Below are 26,624 nucleotides of genomic sequence, written 5' to 3'. Positions count from 1 at the left end.
GCGCGGGCGGGCGGCGGGCGCCCGGGGGCGCGCGCGGGCGCGGGGCGCGGGGCGCGCCGGGGCGCGGGCGCCGCGAGGGGTGCGCTGGGGCCGGTCGGCGCGCGCGGAGGACGGGCGCCCCGGCGCAGCCTGCCCGCCGCGCGGCGCGAGACGAAGGGGTTCGCGGACGCTCGGCTGCCCGCCGGCGCCTGCCCCGCCCGGCCCCGCGCGCCCGCAGGCGGGCCTCGCTCTCGCATGGGCCCCGCGCCCGGCGCAGCCCCGTCCCGCGGCCCTCGGCTCGAGAAGGCCCGGGCTGCCCAGTCGGGATTTTTTTTGCAACGCAATAGCAGCAGAGGGGCAGCGGCGGCAGCGCGCACGCGCCCCGCGGCCCCGCCCCCCGGCCCCAGCGGCCCGGAGCGCGGAGGCGGCGTCGCGGCGTCGCGGCGTCGCGGCGACGCGGCAGGCGGGCGGCCAATCACGGGCGCGGGCGGGGAAGCGCGCGCTGGCCCCGCGGCCCGAGGTGCGCTCCGCAGGCTTGTGCGCCTGCGCGGCAGGCCGGCGTGTAGCGGGCTGGGAGGAAAACCCGAGGGGGAGGGGAAGGGGCTTCACTGCTCCGCTTCGCCTTGTGCTCCTCAGGGGCCTGCCCGGGTCACACCCCCGGGCCCGGGGGTTCCCGCCGCTCGGTCGCCACTGTTAATGTCGGGAGGCCGCCACCGCCGCCGCTGCTCGCTCCGCGGGGCACCGACGTGCGGCCCGGGGGCCGGCAGCCATCTTGGGGCGGGCGCGCAGCTGCGCATGCGCGGCGCCGGCGCGCCGTTCACCACGCAGCCTCCCCGACCGTGCAGGGTTTTCACTCGCCTCTGGGCGAGAACCCTCGCGGCCGCCTGCTCCTGTGGATTAGAGGAAGAGGAAGTCAATGCAGTGAGATGGAAATGTTTGAGACGAGGGAGGAAGTTAAGGCAAGCTACAACCTCACCTTCGTCGGCTGGGATGCAGTCTCTTAGTGACGTGGTGCTTTACAGTCTGCAGGAACCTTCGATACCTGTTACAGGTGTTAGCCCAGCCTATTTTCATCATTTATCCTGTCTGCCTAGTCTGAATCAGCCAGGCACATTTTAAGGCTCCTGAGTCCTACTGAACGCATGACTAGTGTGATTAACTCCTTTCGCGTCTCCCCCATAAACGCACATTTCTTGAGGCAGAGAGCCTTATCTAGTCTTCGTTGATTCAACAAAAAGGTGTTGAACGTCTGGGCCAAGTACTGTTCTGCATGTTGAGAACAACCCTTCCTTCTGGGGCTTTGTGGCAAGAGACAATAAACGAATATATATTAGGGAGCAATCGGTTCTGTGAAGAAGTATGAAGCCACAGAAGGGGAGAAGGGGTGGCGTGTGTGTGTGTGTGTGTGTGTGTGTGTGTGTCTGAATTAGAACAGGAAGGGTGACCTGGAGACCCTGGAAGGCTTCTGGAAGGAACTGAAACTTAATCTGATGTTGAGGACAAGGTACCCAAGCAGATGAGCGTGGGGGTTAAAGGGGAGAGGGGAACATGCTGGCAGAAGGAACAGCAAGTGCAGGGGTCCTTAAAAAGGAATGTCTTGACATACTGAAGAACGAGGAGGCCAGTGTGACCAGAGAAGAGTGAAAGGGGGACACGTGATAGAATACGACGTCTTAGATGAGAGGGGAGAGTTCATTTAGGACCTAGCTGGTCACAGTATTTTTTTATGCATACAAGAACTGGGGTACAGGCCAGAGGTGTGGGGGGTGAGAGGAGTCACCAGAGACAGAGTGGGGAGCAGAACAGGCAGATCTAGTAAAACCCACTGCTGAGGGGAGCAGCGGGCGAGTCAGGAGAGGTCTGCTGCACCATGTGGGTGGTTCCCTGGCTGGAAATTGAACTTGTGTTGCAGTGGCTGTGAATAGCTTCATAGGTTGCGTCTTAACCCCTTGCACCACCAGGGAGGCCCAACACAGTGATCTTTAAAGATATAGTGGTTGATGTAGATTTTAGAATTACCAATAAAGAAGGCTATCGGAATAATGCAGACAAGGAAGAGATAATGGCTTGTACCAGAGTTGTAGCAAAAAATACGAAACATGGGCTTCCCTGGTGGTTCAAGGGGTTAAGCACTGCACTATGAAGCAATCCTCAGCCTCTGCAGCACAAGTTCCATTCCAGGCCAGCCAGGGAGCAATCCACATGGTGCAGCAGACCTCTCCTGTTTTACCCTCTGCTCCCCTCAGCAGTGTATTTCAGTCAGTCTGCCTGTTCTGTTCCCCACTCTGTCTCTGGTGAATCCGCTAACCCCCCTCCCTCTCACATCTCTGGCCTGTACCCCAGCTCTTTATGCATAAATAAATTTTGTTTTTTTTAAAAAAAGTATGGACATGGTGTAAAATCCTAGACATATTTTGAAGATATAGATAGGAGAACTGGTCACGTACTTAAAATTAAGTGGGAGAAAAACAAATGAATCAAGTATGATACCAAGATTTTTGTCCTAATAACCAAAACAATGGTTTTCAGGATTTTTTCACTAATGTTACCGCTAAGATCCTTTTTTAGATATTTTTCCTAATCCCTCCAACCCGTGAAATTTTCAGTAACATACATTGTGTATCTATTTGTGTACTATACGTCTATCTGTGCTTTGTACAAGGGTAAGCATGAAATTTACTCGATGCAGTTAAGAATGACAAAAAAGGGGCCTCCCTGGTGGCACAAGGAATTAAGACACAGCACTATGAAGCTATCGGTGAGTTCAATCCCTGGCCAGGGAGCTACCCACATGGCACAGCAGACCTCTCCTGTCTCCCCGCTACTCCTCTCAGCAGTGTATTTCAATTGACCCGCCTGTTCTGCTCCCCACTCTGTCTCTGGTGAATCCTCACCCCTGCACCTCTGGCCTGCACTGCAACTCTTGTATGCATAAATAAATAAATCTTTTAAAAAATTGACAAAAAGACATGTTTAAATTAAAAAATGATTAAATTTAGCTTAACTTTATAACTTTGCTATGTAAATGTTAGTGTAATTTTTAAAATAATTTGTACTTTAGCACATTGCTATGCAAATTAGCAACTCATATAATCAATGTAATTTTTTTAAATCATTCAAAACTTGTATTTCCACAAAAAGAAACTAGTTTTATTTTGAATTTCTTATAAATTTTCAGTAAACTTGAATTGTTATAAAAGATTTATTTTACTTGTTTATGCATACACGAACTGGGGTGTAGGCCAGAGGTGGCAGGGAAGGGGAAGGGGGGAGGGGTCAGAGGAGTCACCAGAGACAGAGTAGGGAGCAGAACAGGCGGATCAACTGAAACACACTGCTGAGGGGAGCAGTAGGCGGGACAGGAGAGGTCTGCTGCGCCATGTGGGTAGCTCCCTGGCCGGGGATTGAAGTCATGCTGCAGTGACTGCGGATAGCTTCACAGTGCTGTGCTTAACCCCTTGTGCCACAAGGAAGGGCCCCCCTTTTTTTTAATGAAGAAATCTATTATCTATCTTGATCATCTCAATTTATTCTCCATTGTGAATTCTAAGTGATTTGTATTTTTTTAGATTTATTTATGCATAAAGAGCTGGGGTACAGGCCAGAGATGTGGGGGGAATGAGAGAATTCACCAGAGACAAGAGTGGGGAACAGAACAGGCAGACTAACTGAAATACACTGCTGAGGGGAGCAGCAGGTGAGGCAGGAGAGGTCTGCTGCGCCATGTGGGTTGCTCCCTGGCCGGCCAGGTATCGACCTCATGCTGCAGAGGCTTTGGATTGCTTCATAGTACAGTGCTTAACCCCTTGTGCCACCAGGGAGGCCCCTCTAAATGATTATTAAAACTCCAGACTGTAGAGGAAAAATAACCACCGTTGACAAATTATACATGAGTGGAAACAGATGATGAAAGACATTACTTAAGTTCACAAAGTGTTTTCGGTGCAGACAGCACCCAAGTGAGAATAACGTTCATTTGAGAGAACGCATCTATCCTTATCACCTTATTTCACGAATGAAACAGCCTATGTAGGGGCTGGATTTGTGCTCAACAGACTTGGGTACAAATTAAGCTCCACTAATTTTACTAGCCACAACTTTGGTGCAGATTACTCTAAGCCTGCAGATTCCTCACCTGTAAAATCAACTCTTTTCATAAAAGTTGTTCTGATAAAGGAGGCACCAAACAAAAAAAATACCCCTTTAAGGCAGAGGGAAATGAGACTTACCTAAGACAAGGTTGAGTCTCATGGGTATCTTATAATAAAGTGTCTTATACTCATTATGTAATAATTTTTTGAAGTTGTGTATAAACTGTTGACACATTTGTGATAAATCCTTTAATAAAGGCAAAGGGATTTTTAAGTGGACTTTCTCCCTGGGTTTGCTTTAATCAGTAATTATAAAAAACTGATTCAATTCTATAGCTCCTAAGTGTCACAGATATAGGATGAACACTAGCAAGCACCCAAAACCTTCATTGCTGAATCCTGACAAGCTGTTTCTGTTTACAGATTTTATCCTGCTCCAGGAATTAGCCTCACGTCTGGGTAGTTTACTTGTATTTATTTATTTTTTGAAAGTTCCTATTTTTTTTTTAAAGATTTATTCATTTATTTTATTTTTATAGAGGCATTTTTTTTTTAATTTACTTGTTTGTTTATACATGCACTGGGTACAGTCAGAAGCGCGGGAGGGCGAGAGAATTCACCAGAGCCAGAGCGGGGAGCAGAGCAAGCAGAAGGACCAAAGGACACTGCTGAGAGGAGCAGCGGGCGGCAGGAGAGGTCTGCGCGCCATGGAGGACCCTCCTCCGGTGGCCGGGGAGCAGCCGGGGATCGAACCGGTACCGCAGATGCTGCGGGCAGCTTTGCAACCCAGCGCTCAACCACTGCACCACCGGGGAGGCCCTAAAGATTTATTTATTTATACAAGCACTGGGTACAGTCAGAAGTGCGGGAAGATGAGAGAATTCACCAGAGCCAGAGCGGGGAGCAGAACAGGCAGACGAACCAAAGACACTGCTGAGGGGAGCAGCGGGCGCGGAAGGAGAGGTCTGCATGCCATGTGGGACCCTCGCTGGCAGCCAGGGATTGAACCGGCGCTGCAGAGGCTGCGGGCAGCTTCACAGCCCAGCGCTCAACCACTGCACCACCAGGGGAGGTCCCAGTTTACTTATATTTAGAAAAGGGAGCTTGTACAATTTTTTTCTGAAAGCCCTTTCTTTCCACCCTTTATCCTAGTACTTCCTAATAATTCCTTCACTGTGATTAGGACCTCAAACTCTTAAAATAGGGTGGTTGTAACATAGAATGTCTTGTCAAGTTCAACTTCTCCAACATCACTCCCTAGTAAGCGCCAAGCCGGAGTTACAGGAGCTCAAATGGCTCCTGTGTTTGATCCACTCCCAATACATCAACAAGAAACAAGAAATGGAAGGATAGATAAGAATTCTGGCCTTCAATGAGTATTTATTCTGACCTAAATACTCCCAAAGTCAAACTAGAAATATTAAATGCTAAAACAGAACCACATCTAGTCAGGTTCTTAGAAAACAAAAAAACTACACATTGTTAGAAAAGGATTTTTTTTTTTTTAATTAGTGAGGAGAGGAAATAGGTTAGATACCTAAATCCTATTCCACTTTATAAACTAACTCATTAACATCCTCCCGGGATGTGTGCACTTCACCTACAACACACACTCTTAAGCAATTAATTTCCTGTTAAAACTACTTAGTCAAGACCAGATGTCATCCCTTTACCTCATGACGCCATCTTTTGAAGGTTAACAGATGGATACACATTTGTTCCCGCCTTCTTGATCCACCTAACACCCCCTCCTGTTTCCTCTGCCTGCTTTTGCTCCAAAATCAGGTCGGAACTCTCTAGACCTCAAAAATACTTCTCCATTCATCCATCCACACATTCATTCACTTATATATACATAAATATCAATGACAACATTTTCATTTTCCACAGCACTCTACATCCGGAGAAAAGATCAAACTCCAATACTTCCGAGTATGTGAAAAATAGCATACCAAGTTTAAAAATAACTCTTTAATCATATGCACATAAGGGGAATAAAGGGCAGCACCAGGCTGTCTAGGGAAGGGGCAAGGAGAGCCCCTGCCCGATGCCAGCCCGGCACAGTTCTGAGAGCACACACACAAACGGGGCTGGGAAGTAGAGTAAAGGAGAGGACCAAGGAGACACAGGCAAGAGGGGAGAGGCCGGGGCCGCGGCAGCCTCAGTCAGTGCACTCCAGCACAGATTCACTCAGTGCAAGGTCCCAGTAGTGTTCGGCGCCGTGCTTTTTGAAATGCTCCCGAGCCATGTTCTCTGTGGGGCACTGTTTGAACTTCATGTCTCCAAAGCTCCGGTCTTTGGCCGTACCCTGGGAAGGAGGTAATATTTGCAATAAACACAGTGCAATTGCTCATTTAAATTGTCCTCATTATTTTATAAAACCTAGTGAAACTTGCGTTAACAATGTGCCTAGCTTAGTGCGATTTTACAGTAAAAGCAATTCTAACTTCCACCCCCTTGGAGACTTTTTGTGAGTTTTCAATGAATTTTCATGCATAAAGTTCTCATTTTTTTGGACTGAAGCGTGAGTTTTGTGCTGTGGTGCCTGAGAGAGAACAAATCAGGAGGGTATGCTGAGACTGACTTTTCTTCCACCAGAACTCAAGGACTAGATCTGAGGCTTTAAGGAGAAAGGAGTAGAGAACTGAGGAGCTGAACGGATTCTCTTCACAAGACTCTCACTGGTGAGACCCCGTATACAGCAGGATGTTTTGCAGCCCCGTGATAAACAACGCAGGGATGAGGGGAGGGAATGGGAGTCCGGGTGGCTACCTGGGGAGAAAGGTAAGAGAAGAGCAAGGACTAGGAAGGGCTGCGCCTCACCAAGCCACCAGCAGCAGTGACAGGTGTGGAAGTACTACCTCAAGGGGCTTTCAGGGATCAGATTCCAATAGAAGGCTAGAGCTGAACTTGCTTTGTTTCTGAATCAGATGTAATTCCTGAGGGCTTTAGAGATAAATGGAAAAAAATTTGGAAGAACTGAATGGGCTGGGATATTAAATAGGCAAGTGGGAACCTATGAAAAAGAGAAACAGGCATTATGGTTATTATGACCTAATTTATGTGCATGAATTCGAGGAGTCTGGCATAACACAGAGCCACATGAGTAACACTGAATAGCAGTTACCTACAGGGTGGTCTTAAAGGGTCAGGGAATCCGAAGGACACTCTTTCAGTAAGTGCCGCCTGTAGGGTTTATTTTAATAAGCATTCACTACCTTTGTAATGATGTACTATTTTTATAATAAAGAACTAGTTACTAAGTATGAGCACATTTAAACAACAGAAGATACACATGTACTCAACATAAAAATGAAGGCATCAAAACAACACAAAAGTAGAAAATCTTCACAATGTATAAGCTGCCTGTTGGCGTGGGACTAACATGATTACTGCCATACATCAGGTAAGGATCAAGTCACTGGAAAGAAACAGTTACTTCTTCCTGGAGAAACGGGATGATTATTCTATGCTTCACAAAGCACAAATGACTCTTAATTCACATATTGGCCTGGAGAAGCATATTTATTCATTCTTCAGAACTAACATCGGTTCCCTAAGATCATCTTTGGAATGAAAAGAGTTGTGTCAGCAGGGTGGGCAAAAAAGGAGAGGGCGTTAATTATATGGTGGAGAATGGAAACTAGACTTTTTCTTTTTTTTTTTTAAGATTTATTTATGCATACAAGAGCTGGGGTACAGATCAGAGGTGTGAGGGGTAAGGATTCACCAGAGACAGAGTGGGGAACAGAACAGGCAGAATAACCGAAGTACACTGCTGAGGGGAGCAGCAGGTGAGTCAGGAGAGGTCTGTTGCGCCATATGGGTTGCTCCCTGGGCGGCCGGGAACCGAATTTGTGCTGCAGTGGCTGAAGATATCTTTGCATCTTAACCCTTGCTCCATGAGGGAGGCCTCTAAATAAGTAAATCCTAAAAAAAAAAACCAAAAAACTTGGGCCTCCCTGGTGGTACAAGGTGTTAAGTAAGACGCAACCTATGATGCTGTCCGCAGCCACTGCAGCACAAGTTCGATCCCCCGGCCAGGGAGCTACGCACATGGTGCAGCCGACTTCTCCTGACTTGCCTGCTGCTCCCCTCAGCAGTGTGTTTCAGTCAATCTGCCGGTTCTGTTCCCCACTCTGTCTCTGGTGAATCCTCTCACCCCCACACCTCTAGCCTGTACCATAAATAAATAAATAGCTTAGGGCCTCGCCGGTGGCGCAGCAGTTGAGCGCTGGGTTGCGAAGCTGCTGGCAGCCTCCGCGGCGCCGGTTTGATTCCAGGCTGCTCCCCGGCCACCGGAGGAGGGTCCCGCATGGCGCGCAGACCTCTCCTGCCGCCCGCTGCTCCCCTCAGCAGTGTACTTCGGTCCTTCTGCCTGCTCTGCTCCCTGCTCTGGCTCTGGTGAATTCTCTCACCCTCCGTGCTTCTGACTGTACCCAGTGCTTGTATAAACAAATAAATAAATAAATCTTTAAAAAAAAAAAAAAAGTTAATGTTTTCATTTAAAAAAAAAAAAATTTTAAATAAATAAATAAATAAATAGCTTGTATGCATAAATAAATAAAACAGAGAAGTTAAAAAAAAAAAAAAAAAACACTTCATTGATTTAACCATATATAATAAGGAAGAATTTGCTGCCAAACATTTAACGACAAATTCCAGAAAGGAACATCATTAAAGGGGCAGTCATTGTATAGTTGTTGCCATTCCTCTGTTCCACTTGAATACTATGAACAACCAGAAATGAACTAAAGTTCTGTGTCAGTGTTCTATCAAAGGCCACCTACCTCCCAGACTAGCACACATTTGTTGGTTTTCTTCACAGCTTCCTCATCAGATTCCTCATCATCTGGAAAAGAAAATATAGTTAAAATCTTGCTCTAGACTTGAGACCAAAATTTAGATTTAAATAAACATTATTCAAGTCTACCTAAATGTATTTAAATATTATCTCCCTCCCCCATATATCAGCAGCCAAAGTTGCCTGGTACTATTTATTTTCCTCAGATTAGACTGGAAGCTCCAAACAGGCGGGGACATTAGTTAATTCCATAACCCCTTCTTGAGTACACACTATGAACCAAGAGCTGTGCGGGTATACTGGGGAATAAGGAATGCGAGAGAAGCAATCAACAGAAATTTGCCCTAGGCATTCTGAGAGCCAGGCTTCAGATGTCCACGTCACACAGTCGTCTCAAGAAACTTTTGATGTAAAGGAGGAAGAATACAGAAATGCCAAATAGAAATACCTTAGAACCCTTCCAAAACAAAATAAAATATAGGTCAATTATAGTAAAAAGTGTACTTTAAGGTACATAAGTACTTTAAGGGTAAAAGTGTAAGAGGGTCAAAGTTAGGAAAAACTTAGTAACTCTCTGCAGAAGTTAAATGGTAACCAGGTCTTAAGGTAGACAAAAATGAGTATTGTTGGAAAAATTATTGCCAGGAGAATGTCAAATATTACATGGACATATATAATATTTATCTTATACATTACCACACATACAAGATATATCAGTTCTATATTATTGTATACATATCTTATATATCATATATAGGAGATAAAGTTGGACAACTGAACTGAAAAGTTATTTTCTTGAACAAAGCAGAGTTTCTGATCTGAAAATCTTTTTTGGTCTTTATTCCTTTAAACAATCATTTATTGAAGCAAAACACATATATATATATATACATGTTCTCTTCCTGCGTTCCTATAAAACGTCCTGTGTTTTCACAAACTGAATACACTCCTATAAATAGTATCCAGATCTGGGGCAAACAGGGAAACCAGCGGCTAGAAAGGCCTTGAAGAACAGGCAGAGACTGACTATCACTCACGTATAGGATCACATAATAAATATTGTATCTACATCTGGCATGCACACAGTTCAGATGGGTCTTTCTAGAAATCCTGGTCTTATCTAGTGTTAGCAAGCTAGAGTGACAGAGTGAAGAAACAGATTGAGAAACAAAAGTACCACCCAACCTCCCGCTTAATCCCTGCTAACCCCCATTCACCATCTCCCTTTGTGTTAGATGTCTGTTCATCCCACTTTATCCGATGCAGCATAAGTCGCTTAAATTTCTTCTGGGCCTTGGGGCCTGGAAACAGAGAAGGAGAATTTTGCCACAGCTGTGGGAGATGATGGAATAGAAAGAACCTCTGAGCTCATTTAATGTCAGACATTAATGTGGTAGTTGAAGCAATCCCAGGAACAACTTAGGTCCTTCTACACCAACGAACATAGGAACCGAGGATATTAAACACAGGAATGGCTCTAAAATACTATCTTTTTCTCCTGTTCCCCCACCACGCTAAATCACTTCAAAGCCTAGGGTTGCCTGGGGACAGACTCCCTCATTTTTTCAGACTCACCCCCTTCCACTACTACCACGTTGACATCCTTGTGCAGTACCACCACCCCTGTCAGGTACAGCTGCCCAGCATTGGCCTCAATCTTGAACTTCTTGGCTGGGTTGCTCAAATTTCGAACTCTGGAGAAGGGAAAGTTTAGTTATGGCTTTCATTTTAGCATCAGCAGCTGCTTGAATGGAATGGCAATTAAATAGATGGATCCAATATGCTTTTCTCGCTAAAAATAAAGGCCTTTGGAGTAAGCAAATATACTACTGCTCAAAGGTAGAGTTGATGAGTCTAGAAATATTTCTACTCTCTAATACTTCCTTCCAAGTAGCTGAAGTACTAAGCATATACTCCACAACAAAGAGCAGGCAATCAAAATCTACTCTAAGAATGAAGAAGTATTTATCCTTGTCCAAAAATATTTATAAGCTAACTGTTCTTGACAGTATACAGATCAACAAATTCTTTGCCCACTAGGTGCTTATAATGTAAAGTAGTCATAATGTTATGCATGAACATCTTCTGAAAGAATACAAGAAAATGGGGGCCTCCTGTTAAGGGAGGTTATATCTCAGTGCCATCATGCTATCACCTCTGTGGCCTGAGTTCGCTCCCTGGCCAGGGAGTGACCCACATATGGTGCAGCAGACCTCTCCTGCCTCCCCGCTGCTCCCCTCAGTAGTATATTTCAGTCAATCCACCTGTTCTGCTCTCCACTCTGTCTCTGGTGAATTCTCTTACCCCTCGCACTTCTGGCCTATACCCCAGTTCTTCCATGCATAAATAAATAAACCTTTTAAAAAAAAAGATAGAAAGAATACATGAAAACTGGTAGCATCAATTACCTATGAGTAGTCCTGGGAGATCAGTAATAGGAAGGAATTTTTTTCAATAAGTGCTCTTCTGTATTGTTACAACTTAGAAAAATCTTAATAAGCATTTACTGTTTTTAAAGAATTAGTTACTAAATATGAGCACATTTTAAAAAAAGAAACATGTATTCAAATAAGAGTAAAATGAAAATAAATATCAAATCAACATGAATGTAGAAAATATTTACGATGTATAAAGTACATTTTGGAGTGGAAATGAAAGGATCTCTGCAATACATGGGGATAAGGATATAACTGCTTAAAGAGAGAAATTTTTAATGTTTCCTGGAGAAGCAGAATGATCTCTTATGACAAATGATGAATGATCTTAGTTCACATCTTGGCCTGAACAAACATATTCATTTATTCATTCATTCATTCACCCATAATTCTTCAGACTTGGTCCACTAAGACTACCTCAAGGAGAAGAATAAACCTCAACACTCACTACTGTAAAAGATTTACGATCTCCTAATTCACACGAGAGTCATTAAAAGAGAAGAGGGACTGACGTCAGCTGTGTTTCTAGATCACGGTGATTCTGCCTCAAGCACTTGGAAAATGTCTTAGTATTTCTAAGAGATAAGCTACCCAATTTGGACACCTACCTATATACAGATATGTGTACCCCCTGTGAAATATCTTCTTTAAGCTTTTTAATTTTCTTGACCTTTCTCTGTTCTGCTGTAAGTTTTCGGGCAGCGTTGGCCTCTTCATGCGCTCTGTCGTGACAGGAAGGACATCCACAAGTGAGAAAGGCATTGAAGATCAGAGGCAGGGCTGAGGGAAAGAGAGAGCAACGGAGGACTCTCCCCCCCCTCCAGACGTGGATCCCCCAGAAGAGTTTGGAATAGGTGCTTGCCATGGGTTTCCACCCACCCCTATGGCACTTACTTCTGTCTTTTTGCCATCTGAGCTCTGACATGCGCTTCTACCTTCGTGGGGTCTTGAACAGCTTCTGTTCCTAATACTCGCATCAAATTTGAAATTCTCACTGCAGTGGGGACAGAAATCAATCTCCTGAGTCACGTATCCAGCTGGAAAACCTGTCACTTCTCCCAATTCACAATCATTATTTATTTCAAATTTCTGCTAAAAACTCACTTCCTCAAAAAATTCCTACATTGAAAAGTCTATCCAATTAACCCAGTATTTGTGAAAGGTCACACAATTAATTGTATGTACTTACAAGGTTTGAAAATTTATGAAAGACAAGGAACTTAATTTCTTGGTATTTTTTTCATTCTGATCATAGTGTTTAGTGAAAGATCCTACACCTAACAAAGCTCACTCAAAATTTTACTGAATAACGGAATCAGGAGAGGTTTTTAAACTGGTTCCATTGTTAAAACAGTAAGAATTACATACATAACAACGCCATGCAAATACTGCAACTACTGTCTTCATAAGGAAAGACAAAACCACTGACCGATTCTGAGAAACAGAAAGCACTGAATACTGAGGTGCTAAAGACAGGACAGAATGGCAGAGATCAATGTGACACCCTTTTTTCCCTCACCCCAAGAACACACCTTTGGGTTCCGGTGGGGGCATGAGACCCAGCCTGACTTTCTCCTGTAGCTCCTTCTGTGCTTCCCTCCTCGTTTGCCTTCGCAGTTTCTTCTGTTCCTTCTTGGTAAGATATACTCCCAGAGTAACTGGCGTGTCACTGTCAACTGTTAGGGAGAGAGATGAATGTACCAAAGCAATAAGCCTACTCGAGGAACTTGGGTGTGTACCACTTACATTAAAAGGCACTTTAGTTGGTCAGTGTTAGTGATGTTTAGGTTAATAGTTATGACATGGTTAAATTTTTTAAAAAATGTTTTTATCTTTCATGAGTAGTGTTCAAACTTGTTTTTCTTTAAGCAGTTGACCCTTTATTCAACTGAAATGTGGCAATTACAGAAAACAAAATTAGAGCTCCTTTAGTTCTAAGTGAGGAGTTGGGGTTAAGAACGAGTATCCAGAATCCCACTTAGATCCCACCTCTTGAGCATAAATGTTTTGGTGGAATTCAATTTGAAAACCACTGACACTGACGATAAAATTTATAATTTTAGAGTTTACGGCACAGGGAAAAATCCTCTGGACTCCCAAAGCACTTTTACTCAACTTTTCAGAAACAAACATCTTCCTCTGCCCCCACATATCCTTTTAGTAATTCACACTGATGATAGCAAAGTAGAATTAAGTAAAATCCAATGACTACTATACCTTGTATTATCTCAACGTCCCAATATATTTTTCTGAACTTACTCCTCAATTTACCAACTGAGATATTAACTCTTTTCATCCCAAATCTAACTCATGTGATCAAATCTGACTAATGTGATCAAATCTTTTATGAATCATAAAATGCTTAAAGGTGGGAGGCCTCCCTGATGGTGCAAGGGGTTAAGTCTTAGCACAATGAAGCTATCAGCAGCCACGGCAGCATGAGTTCAATCCCCGGCCAGGGAGTTGACCCACATGGCACAGCAGACCTCCCGTCTCACCCACTGCTCCCCTCAGCGATGTATTTTAGTAGATCCACTGGTTCTGCTCCCCATTCTCTCTCTGGTGAATACTCTCACCCCCCGCACCTCTGGCCTACACCCCAGTTCTTGGATGCCTAAATAAATCTTTAAAAACAAAACAAAAAACTTTTGAAGATGTATCAGTTAATATCTGTACAAATGAGGAAATTCTGTATTTCAAGTGATTTACCCAACATATTCAGCTGAATAAAACAGCCACAATTAAAACCTCTCGCCTTACTGAAACAACAGGCTATGGTACAAAAATTATAAAGAAAAAAAGGCGGAAGACAAAGAAGATCAACAAAGGGAAGGCATTTCATAATGGTGTAAAGGCCAGAACTGGGAGTCAACACTATGGTAAAAGCCTAACCCACCACACACATCAACAAGTCAGTCATCTCTAAGTAAGGACTCAATGCTTCAGAGCTACACTGTCTAATAAAGTAGCCAACAGCCATATGTCCAATTTACATTCATTAAAACTGAAAAAATAAAATCTAGACCCTCAGCTATACTGGTGAAACCAGTGTACAGTTGCACTCGGTTTTCAGGTGCTCAACAATCACATGTTGACAGGGGCAGCTGTCTCAGACACACAGAAAACATGTCCATTATCACACAAGCTCTACCAGTGACTACTTCTCTAGAGCCTGACTGAACCACCCATACTTTACCTGGAGGGTTGAGTTGGGCTGGATGTTCAACAAGATTCGTGATTCCAAAATAATCTTCTCTCTTAGGATTTTGCTCTGTACTAAAATTGGAGGAAGAAGGGAAAACAAGATATGTGGATAGAGATGATGCCAATAGAAAAGGAATCTCATAGACAAAATGAAAAAACTCATGATCCATAATGTATTCCACCCCTTTTCAATACATGCATATCTATTATATGTATTAAATGTAATCTCTCAAGATGAGAAACTGGGTTCCACTAAGGCTTAGATGCGCTCTCTACACCAGTCATTCACAACCTTTTTTTCTACCCTCTCTCCTGAGGTTGTTACATTCTCTCATTAGTAAGGATAAATTCCTGGGGCGGTTAACAGAGGGGTAGAGAATGACTGAAACACTGTCCCAAAGCCAGGAAACAGAGTGGTGGAACAGACATAGTGAAAGTTGTCTAAATGTCTCTAATATGCTTTATTTACCATTCTGTCCACCATCAATTAAGAAACCTTGCTCTATTCTAGAACTGGACCTTTAAGATATGTAAACATCTATTACAAGTAGTAAAGTAATATAATTAAGAAATAACTGAAAAACAAGTAATGTTTAACACAGAAAATTTAGTTTTGAAGCACTCTACATTCACATGTACACAGTGGCTGCTATCTCAGACAAGAGAGCAAATATGTCCATTATCACACAAAACTCCAGTGGGTAATACTTCCCTAGAGCCTTGATTATGTGTGCCCTTTCCTCCAACATCAACTCAAGAAAAAACCTAAAATAACCCATTAACATATCCTTTATAAATATATATGAGGTTGTGTATGATTAACTACTTCCCTTGGATTTCAAAGTTTTACTTAAAGCATGAGTACTATTATTCCATGACACTGCAGTGTTATGAAAAGGTATTACTGACAAACTCACAGGTCAAACCCATTGGGGATGATGTAGGAGTCCCACCACTCGATTTCAGGGATATCTCCTTCCTTTAACTCCTTCTTAGGAGCAATGAGGGCGAGCCTCGTTGTGGTATGGATGCCTGTTTTTCTAGCTGCCTGGGAGATCTCTGCCTGCAGCTTCTCCAATTGAGCCTAAAGACAAGATAAACAAAGAGAGGAAAGTAAGAGACACAGAGAATAGAAAAGCGGTAGAATCCCAAATTTTAAAATACTCTCTTGTTGAACAATTTATACCTACTGTGATGAGTCCATAATTTCTGTAAGTTTCAAAAAAAGAGCTCGTTTTATTTAACCTTTACTTAGTTGATTTACACATACCTCACCCTCATCACTATCCACCCACGCCAGTGTGCTTGCAGCAAATATGCACAAACGACATTTTATGAGGCTCTCAGGGTGAAAATGACAAGGCCAAAGTCATTAACAATACAATTGTACGGATTGTTAGCTTTTCTCGTTACCCACAAGATCCTGAATTGTTCCTCCCTACTGCAAGTTGTATATGGAGAAGGCTGAAAATTTCATTTCTACCTAAACAGACTCTAACTGAAAAATCCATCAGCTAAAAAATCAAGTATTCCAGGAATACAGTATTTAAAAAATTATTCACTTTTCTGATTGTATTTTAGGACTATATTCAATTTCCTTTTTGTCATCTTCCAAATGTCTTTGAGATTCTAGGTTCTAGTCTAAGCCAGATACCTTTGTCCGTAAACGCTGGGCAATCTTCTCAAATTTGCCCTTGTCATGGAATTTAAAAGTACGTCTCTGGCGCTGAGAAGGGGCAATTGAGACTCGGGGGTCAAAAAAAGTATTAGATTCCATATCTTCTGATGGCTTTTCTTTTAGCTGTTGCTTAAACTGTTCTCTTTTCACAGCACGAATATTGGCTTTCAGAGTGGGCATGCGGTGTGTCAGCTCAATCTCCTTGCCTGTTGCATCCACAGTGCGACCTTGCTCGTCGAGGATTAGCGGTGTAGGTTTAGTTTGATCTTTTAATTCCACCTTCCTGAAAAATAGTCCAGAAAGAAACAAATTCCATATGAAACAAACAAAAAAACCTCAGAAAATATATCAAAGGCGGACAAAGACAACAAAGTCAATTCTATGGAACACAAAGTCCTCAATCAGTGAATAGCTTGATTAAAAATATCAAACTGGATATTTAAATACAGGGTACTATCTCAATTCAATGAATTTGCAGATTACAATGAGAAAATGTGTAATCCTATCTTTGTTTACCTCTGAACTCCTGAGTGAGACATGGGATACCAAAATAACCATAGATACTAAAATTAAAGTCTATTATCTTTACCCAGCTGTGAAGAACTCTCAGATCTGGTCTCACTTAACATGATTTAATGTTAGGAGGCCTGGTTTTAGTCCCAGGTCCAATGTAAGATGCATCATCTTATTCTCTGTTCTCCAAATTGTAAAAGGGTAGTAAATTCTACAAGGAAGCCAAGACAATAAATTCAAATCGCATTTTTTGATCATATATAAGAAACACAAAATGGTATAAGAAATGCTTTAGGTTACGTGCAAGACACAGATCAATAACATTCCAAGGTATAAACTGTTTCTCAAGCTTCAGAAACGACAAGGGGTTTTGTAAAATAGATACTCACGGGGGAGCAATGCCCATGGCATGGAGATTGGCCAGGCCCACCATATTGGCATTACCAATGAGCCCTGGCTTCAGTGCTAGCTGGGCTTGGATACGGGCTTGTAATTCAGCTGCTTTCCTTGCCTTTTCAATGGCATCATTCATGAAAGTGGCAGCCTGGGAGGGCTGAATAGTGTTGCCAATTGGAAGTCGTTCTGGTTGGGAGGAAGAGGGAGTTTTTGGCTGTGAAGTAGAGAAAAAGAAATCAGAATCAGGAGTATTAGAGTTCTCTCTCTCTCTTTCTCTCTCACACACACACACACACACAACACACACACACACAGTGTGTTAGACTGTGGAGTAGAACACGTAGTCACCTCCTGGACTCTCATCCGAGAGGCAAGAAATTTTGTGCTAAAGATTCTTTCCAGGGTCCCATGAGCACAATACCTGAGGTGCAGGAGGGCTAATGAAACTCAGTTGTTTCTTCCTCTCCTCTATTTGCCGTGTTGCTGCCTCCATCATCTGTTTGATCTGCTCTCCAGGGTGGGGGGATAATAGAAAACCAGTTAACGTTTTCTTTCATACAGGTTTCTAAACCCAATGGACTTTCAGATCTAGAGACCTAAAAATGTTTTAAATAACAGCATAATATTCTTCCTGTACAATAGGCCAGAGAATTTAGGAAGGATTAATTCCTAAGGTAGGATGTTAAGTAGCTTGATGATTAAAACACTGGAGTCAGAGAGTTTGACTTGAGTTTGAATCCTAACTCTGTTACTTAGTATCTAGAGCACTTTGGACATGGTATTTCATCTCTAAACATTCCAGGGGTCTAAAAGGGTTAAAAAATAGTACCTGCCTTACAGAGCTGTTGTATGCATTTAAGTGACACATGCAACATTCCTAACAAAACCCATACAATTATTCTTTAATAAAAAGATAGGCTCTGAGTCCCTGAATTCTTAGTCTGGGTAACCAGAGATGATAGCATAAAGATGTAATTTAGCTGCGGAGAAGGATTCTAGCATTTGTAAACTTCTAGTATCTGTAAACTTCTAAAGAAGTTCAGAATAATAAACTTTGGGGATAACTCCTCTTGCATTTTCCCAAAAATCTGTCAAGATACTTTCTAAAATTCATTTTTAACATTTTTGGAGTAGGTGGTATTATTTACATAGTTCAAAAGGCAGGAAAGTATAAAAGGGCACATTGTAAACTCCTTTAACCCCGTCCTCTAAAAAACATCATCAGTTTCTTCCTTTCCAGAAATATCACAAAGAGATAAAGTCTGTTCACTGTCCATACATATGTACACATATATTCTATCTCCTCCAATGATGTTTTAAAATGGTTTTTAGGGCCTCCCCGGTGGCGCAGCGGTTGAGCGCTGGGTTGCGAAGCTGCCCGCGGCCTCTGCGGCGCCGGTTCGATCCCCGGCTGCTCCCCGGCCACCAGAGGAGGGTCCCACATGGCGCGCAGACCTCTCCTGCGGCCCGCTGCTCCCCTCAGCAGTGTACTTCGGTCCTTCTGCCTGCTCTGCTCCCCGCTCTGGCTCTGTGAATTCTCTCACCCTCCCGCGCTTCTGACTGTACCCAGTGCATGCATAAAAAAACAAACAAATAAATAAATAAAACATGCCTTAATAAAAAAAATTAAAAAAAAAATGGTTTTTTAATTAAAAAGAATATCTCATAAGAAACATCTCTTGCTTATATGGTATCAAAATTGTTTAACGGTGCCCATTTGAAAACAGATACTACCATATAAAAGCAAAGTCAAGCTGAAATTATTTAAGTAGATTATATCTTTTCCGTATTACAGTTTTCTGTCATCAAGCTGAGTTCTGATTATTTCAATTAATTTTCTCTATGACCCAATGAGGCAGGTAACTGTATGTACCACATCTTGCTTGCCCATTAACAGGTGCTCCATAAAAGCTACTTTTATGGCCCTGAAATGGAATACTCCTGATTAAGCCAAAGAATGATGAAACATGAAGCAGGAAATAAAAGTTCTCCAACACCAAACACTAATTCAAGTAAAATTACAATAAATTTAAACCCAAGCATCTCATTTCTTTAACTCGTGTCCAGCCTTTGCTTACTACCTGGAGCTTAGTGAGCATGCCAGGACTCTCTGATGGAGGCCCAGGGATCACTTCTGGTTCCTCTTCCACCTCCTCAAAACGGGGTATCCGTCGCTTTTTTACTCCTGATGATTCCTTGGAAATCTCAGAGTCATCACCAAACACTTCCTACGGGAACCAAAGATGACAGAAGATTTGTATTTCCTGCCCAGGGGAGAAGGGAAAAACCATCCTAGTCCCTATCAGCATTTGGTGGCTCTTCCCAGGGGACTATGATGCCATCTTGCAAATGGCTACTTGCCAGAAGTCAGTCTTCTAGACCCTCCAAGTGGACCACCTCACCCAATTTCATCATTCTATTCCAGTCAAGCAAATTCATCCCCACATTCATATAAATGTTCCCATTTCAACATCTTTGCAAAATGCTACTGCCCACATTTGTAATAATCTCCCTTAACTTTTCTGTGAAAATCCCAGTTCCAAATCCTGCCTAAAACTCACCTCCTCCAGGAACTTTTCCTCATTAATAATCTCATCCCACTCTGATCAAACTTTTGTTTCACATCCGCTTAGCACTTAAGAGGTTGGTTCACAGTAGGTAAAATTACATGGCTGATATTCTGCTTGCCAAGTGTTAAGTCTTCAATGTTAGTAGTTCCTCCCAACTACAGTCTACGCTCTGCCAGGACAGGGGCTGTCTCTCTTTTCTTCGCTATTCCCCAGTAACACTGTTTCTATCAAACAATGGGAACTCAAATATGTTGACTAATTTGCAAAGTGAATTTAACAGGACCAAGAGTGGCCAACTGGAAGGGACAATGGGAAAAAGCAAATGTACACACCGGTGGTAGGCTTTGGGTGACATCCCCTCTTCACTAGGAGGGCTCGTGTTTTGCAAGGACATATCCTCGGCCAGGGGCGAGCGCTTCCTGGAACTCCTACAGTTCAAGAAAAAGGACTCTCCCATAATATATTGTGTGGGGTGGGGACCTAAATGGACCAAAATGGGACCCATATCCCAAGGCTATCTAGATACCTCCTTCAAGTAACCATTTTTAAGCCCACCCAAGGCAGTCACTCATTCACATTCTGTCCTCAGCCCTTAGTATAGCAGCATGCCAATCTTAACATAACCTTCACGCTACAGAGTGGTGTATGCTGTGGATCAAGCGTTCCCCTTCAAATAGAACAAAACCCAACATAAGTTTGAGATTCTATAGTCAACTCTAAAATATATATATAAAACTAATACTCAGATTTTATAGTTTGTGCCTGTTTTATTGTGCTCTCACCCCTTAAATTCCTTTAAGGCAAGGACTATTTCTCATTCCTCTCGTCATTCTACAATACCCTAAACACAAAGGGCACCTGAAACTATTTCTCTTGGTTCTACAGCCTGCCAGAGACTAAGTAGACAATGCTCATTCCCTCTGTGCACATCAAGAAAAGCAATGGAACAGCCAAGGTACTAAAATCACTTGGGAAGGTTTGATGGGAGTCACAGAGAAGATTTTTTTTTAAAAGACAGAGAAAAATGAGACAGAGATCAGCTACTGACAATGAAAATATTGAAAGAGGCTACGACCCATCAGCAACTACAAAATCAACGGTGAAATATGATGGTCCCTTTAAGATGACCAGCAACATTCTATATAGCAAATGGTAGGTTCTCCAGACATACTTATTGTTATGTCTCCCATCTACAAGTCTGTTGCAGAGAAACCTCTAAAAAGGAGCAATAATGAGGTCTACAACTCAGATAATAGTGGAATCACATTCTCAAGCAATCAATTAGACTGCAAGCAAATCCAAGCATACAATCTTAGAGCTACTGTCAATTTATAGGTAGTAGTAAAGGAGGATGGCGGGACAGGGAGACATGAGAACCAAAACCCCTAACTATGCACGAAAAAGAGCAAAGCTACTGACTATTTTCTTGGAATATTTCAACCCATGAACTTAAGTAGCTCATCACTGTAAGGTGGTAATAATGCAAGTTCATCCCCTCTACAATGTCTAAGTATCTCTCTTGAACAGTAGATATTTTAATAGCAAATATCAAAGTGTGAGCCAGGTAAGCTCAGCAACTTTGTTACCATTCAAAACAATTCTGAGTTAATCAGTTAGTTCAATATAACCTACCTTTAGTTCTCTTTTTCTGCTCCTGTCACTGCTAGACTTGGAATGCCTAGAGCTCCGGCCTTCCTCCACAGCCTCAAACAATTTGTCCACAAATCGAAGAGTAGAATCATCAAGAAAAGGTTTCAGATGGTCTGAGAGGTAAAAAAGAAGCAGTAAGGTTGAAAACATTAAGAGCATTTATTCTACTACAAGACATATTAACACACACCAATACTGGAATTTCATCCCAGATGTAGGGAAATGTTTTATTAAGTTCTTTGTAGAATTCCTACAAATTCTCTTACATAGAGTGACCTTACCTTATGAGGTAACAATATACTTGTAATTTTGGGAATAGGAAGTACCATAGCAAGAGCAATCTGTCTGTGTCATGCATCAAAATTTAGGGTGCATAAAAACCCTAATGTTTCCCAAATAGCAAGTTATAGAAGACTACCCCAGAAAAAATCTCCCTCCCTCAAATTTTTTTTTTAATTTTTTTTTATAGAGGCATGCTTTATTTATTTATTTATTTATTTAGTTTGTTTGTTTTGTTTATACATGCACTGGGTACAGTCAGAAGCGCGGGAGGGTGAGAGAACTCACCAGAGCCAGAGCGGGGAGCAGAGCAGGCAGAAGGACCGAAGTACACTGCTGAGGGGAGCAGCGGGCGGCAGGAGAGGTCTGCGCGCCACGTGGGACCCTCCTGTGGTGGCCGGGGAGCAGCCGGGGATCGAACCGGCGCTGCAGAGGCCGTGGGCAGCTTCGCAACCCAGCGCTCAACCGCTGCGCCACCAGGGAGGCCCTCCCTCCCTCAATTTTTAAAATTTATTTTATAGAGACTCCTATACGGTTAGATGTCAGTCTGAATCTGACATTAAACTATTTCTTATGCGAATTACCTTAGGTAATTCAGTACAGTGGTCAAAGGTCAGTACAGTCTGAGATTTGACATATGCCACAAGGGCCCCCCTGGTGGTGCAAGGGTTAAAACACAATGAAGTTAACCGCAGCCACTACAGCACAAGTTCGATTCCTGGCCAGCCAGGGAGCAACCCTGGTGCAGCAATACATGGCACAGCAGACCTCTCCTGACCCGCCCCGCTGCTCCCCTCAGCAGTGTACTTCGGTCTATCTGCCTGTTCTGTTACCCACTCTGTCTCTGGTGAATCCTCTCACCCTCCACACCTTTGGCCTGTACCCCATAAATAAATAAATGTTTAAAAAAAAAAAAAAACAAAAACAAACTATGTCCCAAATAGTATAAAAAAATGTAGCAATAAGAGAGAAAAGCAAAATTATTTAAACTATTTCCATTGTAATGCAAGAGTAAATAAATTGTGACCTGATCTTTTTTAGATAATCCCAACAGAATTCTGGAAAGGTTCAAAGCGTTTGGGGCCATCCTACATGTGAAGTCAAAAGATTCAGAAAAGCACGCACCAGCAGCCTTCTTCTTGTCCATGCCCTTCCCCACACAGTTCAGTGCTGCTGTGACAACCGTGGGCTCTGAGAAACCCAGCACCCTCTTCACTGTCTTTTCTATCCATGGTTTCAGCTCATCCAGCTCCCTCTTGGACAGCGCCATTCTCCAGGAAATGGAGGACAGCGCAAAAGGGAATTAATACTGCACCTAAAAAGAAACCAGGAAAAGAGTTCAATTAGAAGGTAGGAAAACACTAAAGCAACTGCAGGCACTGGTGGAACATCAGGAGCGCATTCCCCGCCCATTCGCAACCTTCCCCTTCACTTCAGGTTAAGTGTTCTCCCGAAAACCACACTTCAAAGCAGAATGAACTCCATTCTATTCAATTTTTAACCCTAACAAGGTCAGTCTCAATGGATCAATGAAACTTGCAGACTAAACAAACAAATCCTAAGAATAACCTTGTCTGAGAAATAAGTTCTGGTTTCTTTCTTGATCCTACCATGTTAACAAGGACTGGCAAACAGAGTACATGAAAGAAGACTGCAGAAAGCCCACCCAGAGGCCAGCTTTTCTAACACACCTACTTGCAGGCAGGCATTCTGTAAGCCTGCTCTGACCTATAGGTTTCCCTTTGTTTTAAGGGATGCAAATAAAGGCGGATTTATCCAGGTCAATCATCCTTTAAAAATCTCATAATCCTTAATGTTCTGTTACAGATCTGGGTAGTCATATTCATCCCAGTGAGGATTCTGTACCCAGATAATTTTCTCTCATGTTCTACAGAGTCTCTCTCAGCTGACTTGGTAAGAGCAATCCCTCAGCTCAGAAAAAAATACCCTTATTTTGGATATACGCTTGCTCTCTTGACCTTTTCACATCTTCAACTTTACAGCTTAATAAACACTATCATAAAAGACACTCTACAACAAATCTTGTTATTATGCATACTAGTATAATTCTCAAGCATTATTCACGCTTACATTTTGATTTTCTATCTAAGTCTGAAAACTCCCCATGAGCCTAGAGAAACTTGAATTCCCCAATTTCCTCTATAGTGCCTCAAAGTCAATAATCTCCACTAACCTCAATTTCCAAGCTAATCTTCTCCAAGCGGTATCACCTCCCCCAAGCAACATCACACATGAGGTCAATCACTCAAGATGTTTTAAGAAATCTTTTCTCCTAGAAGAAACTACCTGATCAACTACTACAGTCTTGGTGTTTCTCTTCTATCAGATCTGCTGCCATCAGTGTATTTAATTTTGATGTAAATACACAAAGTGAGATTAGTCATGAAACTAGGAGTGAAAGATTTCGTGTCTCCGTGATACATTATATGAACGATCCTACGGTGTCTCTACTCACCCGTGATGAAACAGCAGTATACAGTCTAACAGCCTCTAGCATTAAGCGTGCACTGCTCAAAGCAGCACATTCAGACACTGCGCAAAGTAAAGAAGGAGCTCGCAGCCAACAGTCGGGATGGAAACCCTACCATTCTCCAGCCTTTGGGCAGGTAATTCCCCTGGGTTTAGTTCACCAATCTTCCACACCTTATCTTAAAACCTACATCATACTGACTTCATTCAATCAATACGCATTGCTTAACTATTGGGAGCAGCACGCTGAGTGTTGAGATTATTTACAACAGAAAAGTCAAGAATCCTCACCTGGCCCTTAGGGGCTTATATTCCACGATGCCGGACTCACAGCTACAAAGCAAAAAAAAAAAAAAAAACCCAAACAACACGACAGGTACCACCGCTATCTGACCTGGTAGGTGCCGGGTCAGAGCACCAACAACCGCTCAGGTTCAAGCCAGTTCTCCACGAGATGAGGTGCACACTCAGCCAGGGGGCAAACATAAAAGTTCCAAGCGGTAACTTCTGTCACTAATGCATTCAAGAACGAACAACTGCGCGGGTGGGGGGCCGCCGTGGAAGGGGGGGCAGAGATCTCTGGGAGCAGGGCCAACCTTCTGAGGAATCCCCCCACTTTGTGCTCTTCTGCGCCTCGGTTTCCCCGCAGACGCCCCCGTTCCCCCGGCTTTGCTCTCGGCGTCCCGCCGGCCCTGCCCACCCGGTTCTACCCAAACTCCTCAGCTCGGGGCCGGGTTCCCCACCTTGTCCCTTCCCGCCCCCGCCCTTTCCCCTCAGCAACCTCAGTCCCGCCGGGCTCCCCGGCACCCCGCGCTTCCCTCGGCCGCCTTCCCGCCGAGCCTCCCGCCTCGGGGCGCCCCGCGGACCGGGCCCCGGCCCCGTCGCTCGCACCCGCAGCACGCCGCCCGGGCCCGGGGCCACCACTCACCTCACAAACTTCAGCCCCTGAGACGGAGCCCGAACGTTACACCGGAACCGGAAACCCCGCGCGCGCCCTACGGCCTGCCGTCGCGCCGCCACGGCCGCGCCACGCCGCGCCTCCCGCCACGTGACCCGAGGGGCGGGCGCCGGCCGCGCAGCCGCAGGAGCTGCTGTCCGGGGCCCGGCGCATGCGCGGGCGGCGCTCGCGCCCGCAGCTGCTCGCACCTAGTCGGGTCGCGCCAGCCCGGCGGCTGCGGTCGGGCGCCGCGGGGTGCAGGGGCCGCGCCGCCTGCGGGCCTCGCAGTGTGGACGCAAAGTGCGCAGCGTTACCTCGGAGCGCAAAACGGGGCTTGTGTGTTCGGACTAAACGCGGCCTTTCCGTACCAAGTCGGTTCTTAGAGGAGCGATCACTCACTAGCGCTGACACCCCTACCTCACCTGGCCCCCCGACTTCACAGCGGTGCCAGAGGCGATCTAGGAAAGAGTGCGGCAGGACGCTTTGTCTGTCTTGCCTTCATGGACGACGCGCTTTATACGCAGCCTTCTGGCCTTCAGGTCTGGTCAGGGTGCTGCCCTCGGCCGTGGGGGCTCTTCTCTTTATTTATGCACACAAGAACTGGGGTGAAGGCCAGAGGTGGCAGGGGGGGGGGAGAATGAGAGGATTCATGAGAGACAGCTGGGAGCAGAACAGGCGGATCTACTGAAACACACTGCTGAGGGGAGCAGCAGGAAGACAGGAGAGGTCTGCGCGCCATGCGGGTCAGCTCCATGGCTGGGGATCAGACTTAGGCCACAGTGGCTGGCCACAGCTTGATAGTGCTGAGACTTAACCCCTGCGCCGCCAGGGATGCCCAGGTTTTAAATGCTTTACTGAATGTTTGGACTTTATTTGAAAGCAATGAGTACCAACTACTTGCAAATACAAGCATGAAAAGTAAAAGTTCAGGGTTGCATGTTAGAACAATCATTCTGGCCAACGTGGACAGGAACTGAAGGCCAGGCAATACTGACATAAAGGAGGTAAGTGGCTGCAGAGAGTTATGATGGTAGCTGGGATGAGGCCTGCAGCATTGAATCAAGACAGCTGGAAGGGGGCCTCCCCAGTGGCGCAGCGGTTGAGTGCTGGGTTGCGAAGCTGCCCACAGCCTCTGCAGCACCAGTTCGATCCCCGGCTGCTCCCCGGCCCCCGGAGGAGGGTCCCACATGGCGCGCAGACCTCTCCTGCCGCCCGCTGCTCCCCTCAGCAGTGTACTTCGGTCCTTCTGCCTGCTCTGCTCCCTGCTCTGGCTCTGGTGAATTCTCTCACCCTCCCGCGCTTCTGACTGTACCCAGTGCATGTATAAACAAACAAAACAAACAAACAAACAAATAAATAAATAAAAACATGCCTCTATTAAAAAAAAAAAAAAGACAGCTGGAAGGAATTAAATGGGTGCTGGTGCTGGCTGAGTAAGCAGGAGGAATCAATGCCATCTTTCTGGCTGGCACAACTAGATTATTAATTCCTAGATTTGTTAAGTTCTGTATGTGCCAGACACTATGCTAAGTACATGATAATGCGTTCTCTCATTTAATCCTCACCACACACCTTTAGATACAATTGTCCTCACTTTA

The 26,624-nt window shown here is 44.3% G+C and overlaps 1 protein-coding gene across 2 annotated transcripts; it reads right to left on the bottom strand.

The window, feature by feature from the left end:
• Positions 1–5,993: 5,993 nt before the first annotated feature.
• Positions 5,994–25,085, bottom strand: PRPF3 (pre-mRNA processing factor 3). 2 transcript variants are annotated; one of them, XM_037498892.2, is made up of 16 exons: positions 25,018–25,085; positions 22,725–22,914; positions 21,303–21,433; positions 19,182–19,328; positions 17,522–17,605; positions 17,094–17,314; positions 16,168–16,474; positions 15,431–15,597; positions 14,506–14,585; positions 12,842–12,985; positions 12,204–12,303; positions 11,918–12,031; positions 10,450–10,568; positions 10,092–10,175; positions 8,861–8,922; positions 5,994–6,378 (listed from the first exon to the last, which is right to left on the bottom strand). In XM_037498892.2, the coding sequence occupies exons 2-16, from the start codon at positions 22,867–22,869 to the stop codon at positions 6,232–6,234; spliced, it is 2,052 nt and encodes a 683-aa protein (XP_037354789.1). In that variant the 5' UTR covers positions 22,870–22,914; positions 25,018–25,085; the 3' UTR covers positions 5,994–6,231. The 2 variants fall into 2 exon arrangements, with proteins under 2 accessions (XP_037354789.1, XP_037354790.1); XM_037498893.2 differs by lacking the exon at positions 25,018–25,085 and adding an exon at positions 24,381–24,716.
• Between the last annotated feature and the right edge of the window lie 1,539 nt (positions 25,086–26,624).

This window comes from Talpa occidentalis, unplaced genomic scaffold, assembly GCF_014898055.3.
Source record: "Talpa occidentalis isolate TD23 unplaced genomic scaffold, MPIMG_talOcc4v2.1 talOcc4.9, whole genome shotgun sequence".
NCBI classification, from domain to species: Eukaryota; Metazoa; Chordata; class Mammalia; order Eulipotyphla; family Talpidae; genus Talpa; species Talpa occidentalis.
Note: the sequence above shows the minus strand (reverse complement) of the source record. Positions and strands in the feature narration are given on the sequence as shown.

Bases quoted from the DNA above. Each gene is read 5' to 3' on its own strand.
- PRPF3 (XM_037498892.2), bottom strand. From the start codon at position 22,869: ATGGCGCTGTCCAAGAGGGAGCTGGATGAGCTGAAACCATGGATAGAA. The intron at 14,586-15,430 runs GTGAGTTTGTCA...CTCCAATTTTAG, and splicing joins ATCCCCAATGGGTTTGACCT to TACAGAGCAAAATCCTAAGA. The intron at 12,986-14,505 runs GTAAAGTATGGG...TCTCCCTAACAG, and splicing joins AGCCCAACTCAACCCTCCAG to TTGACAGTGACACGCCAGTT.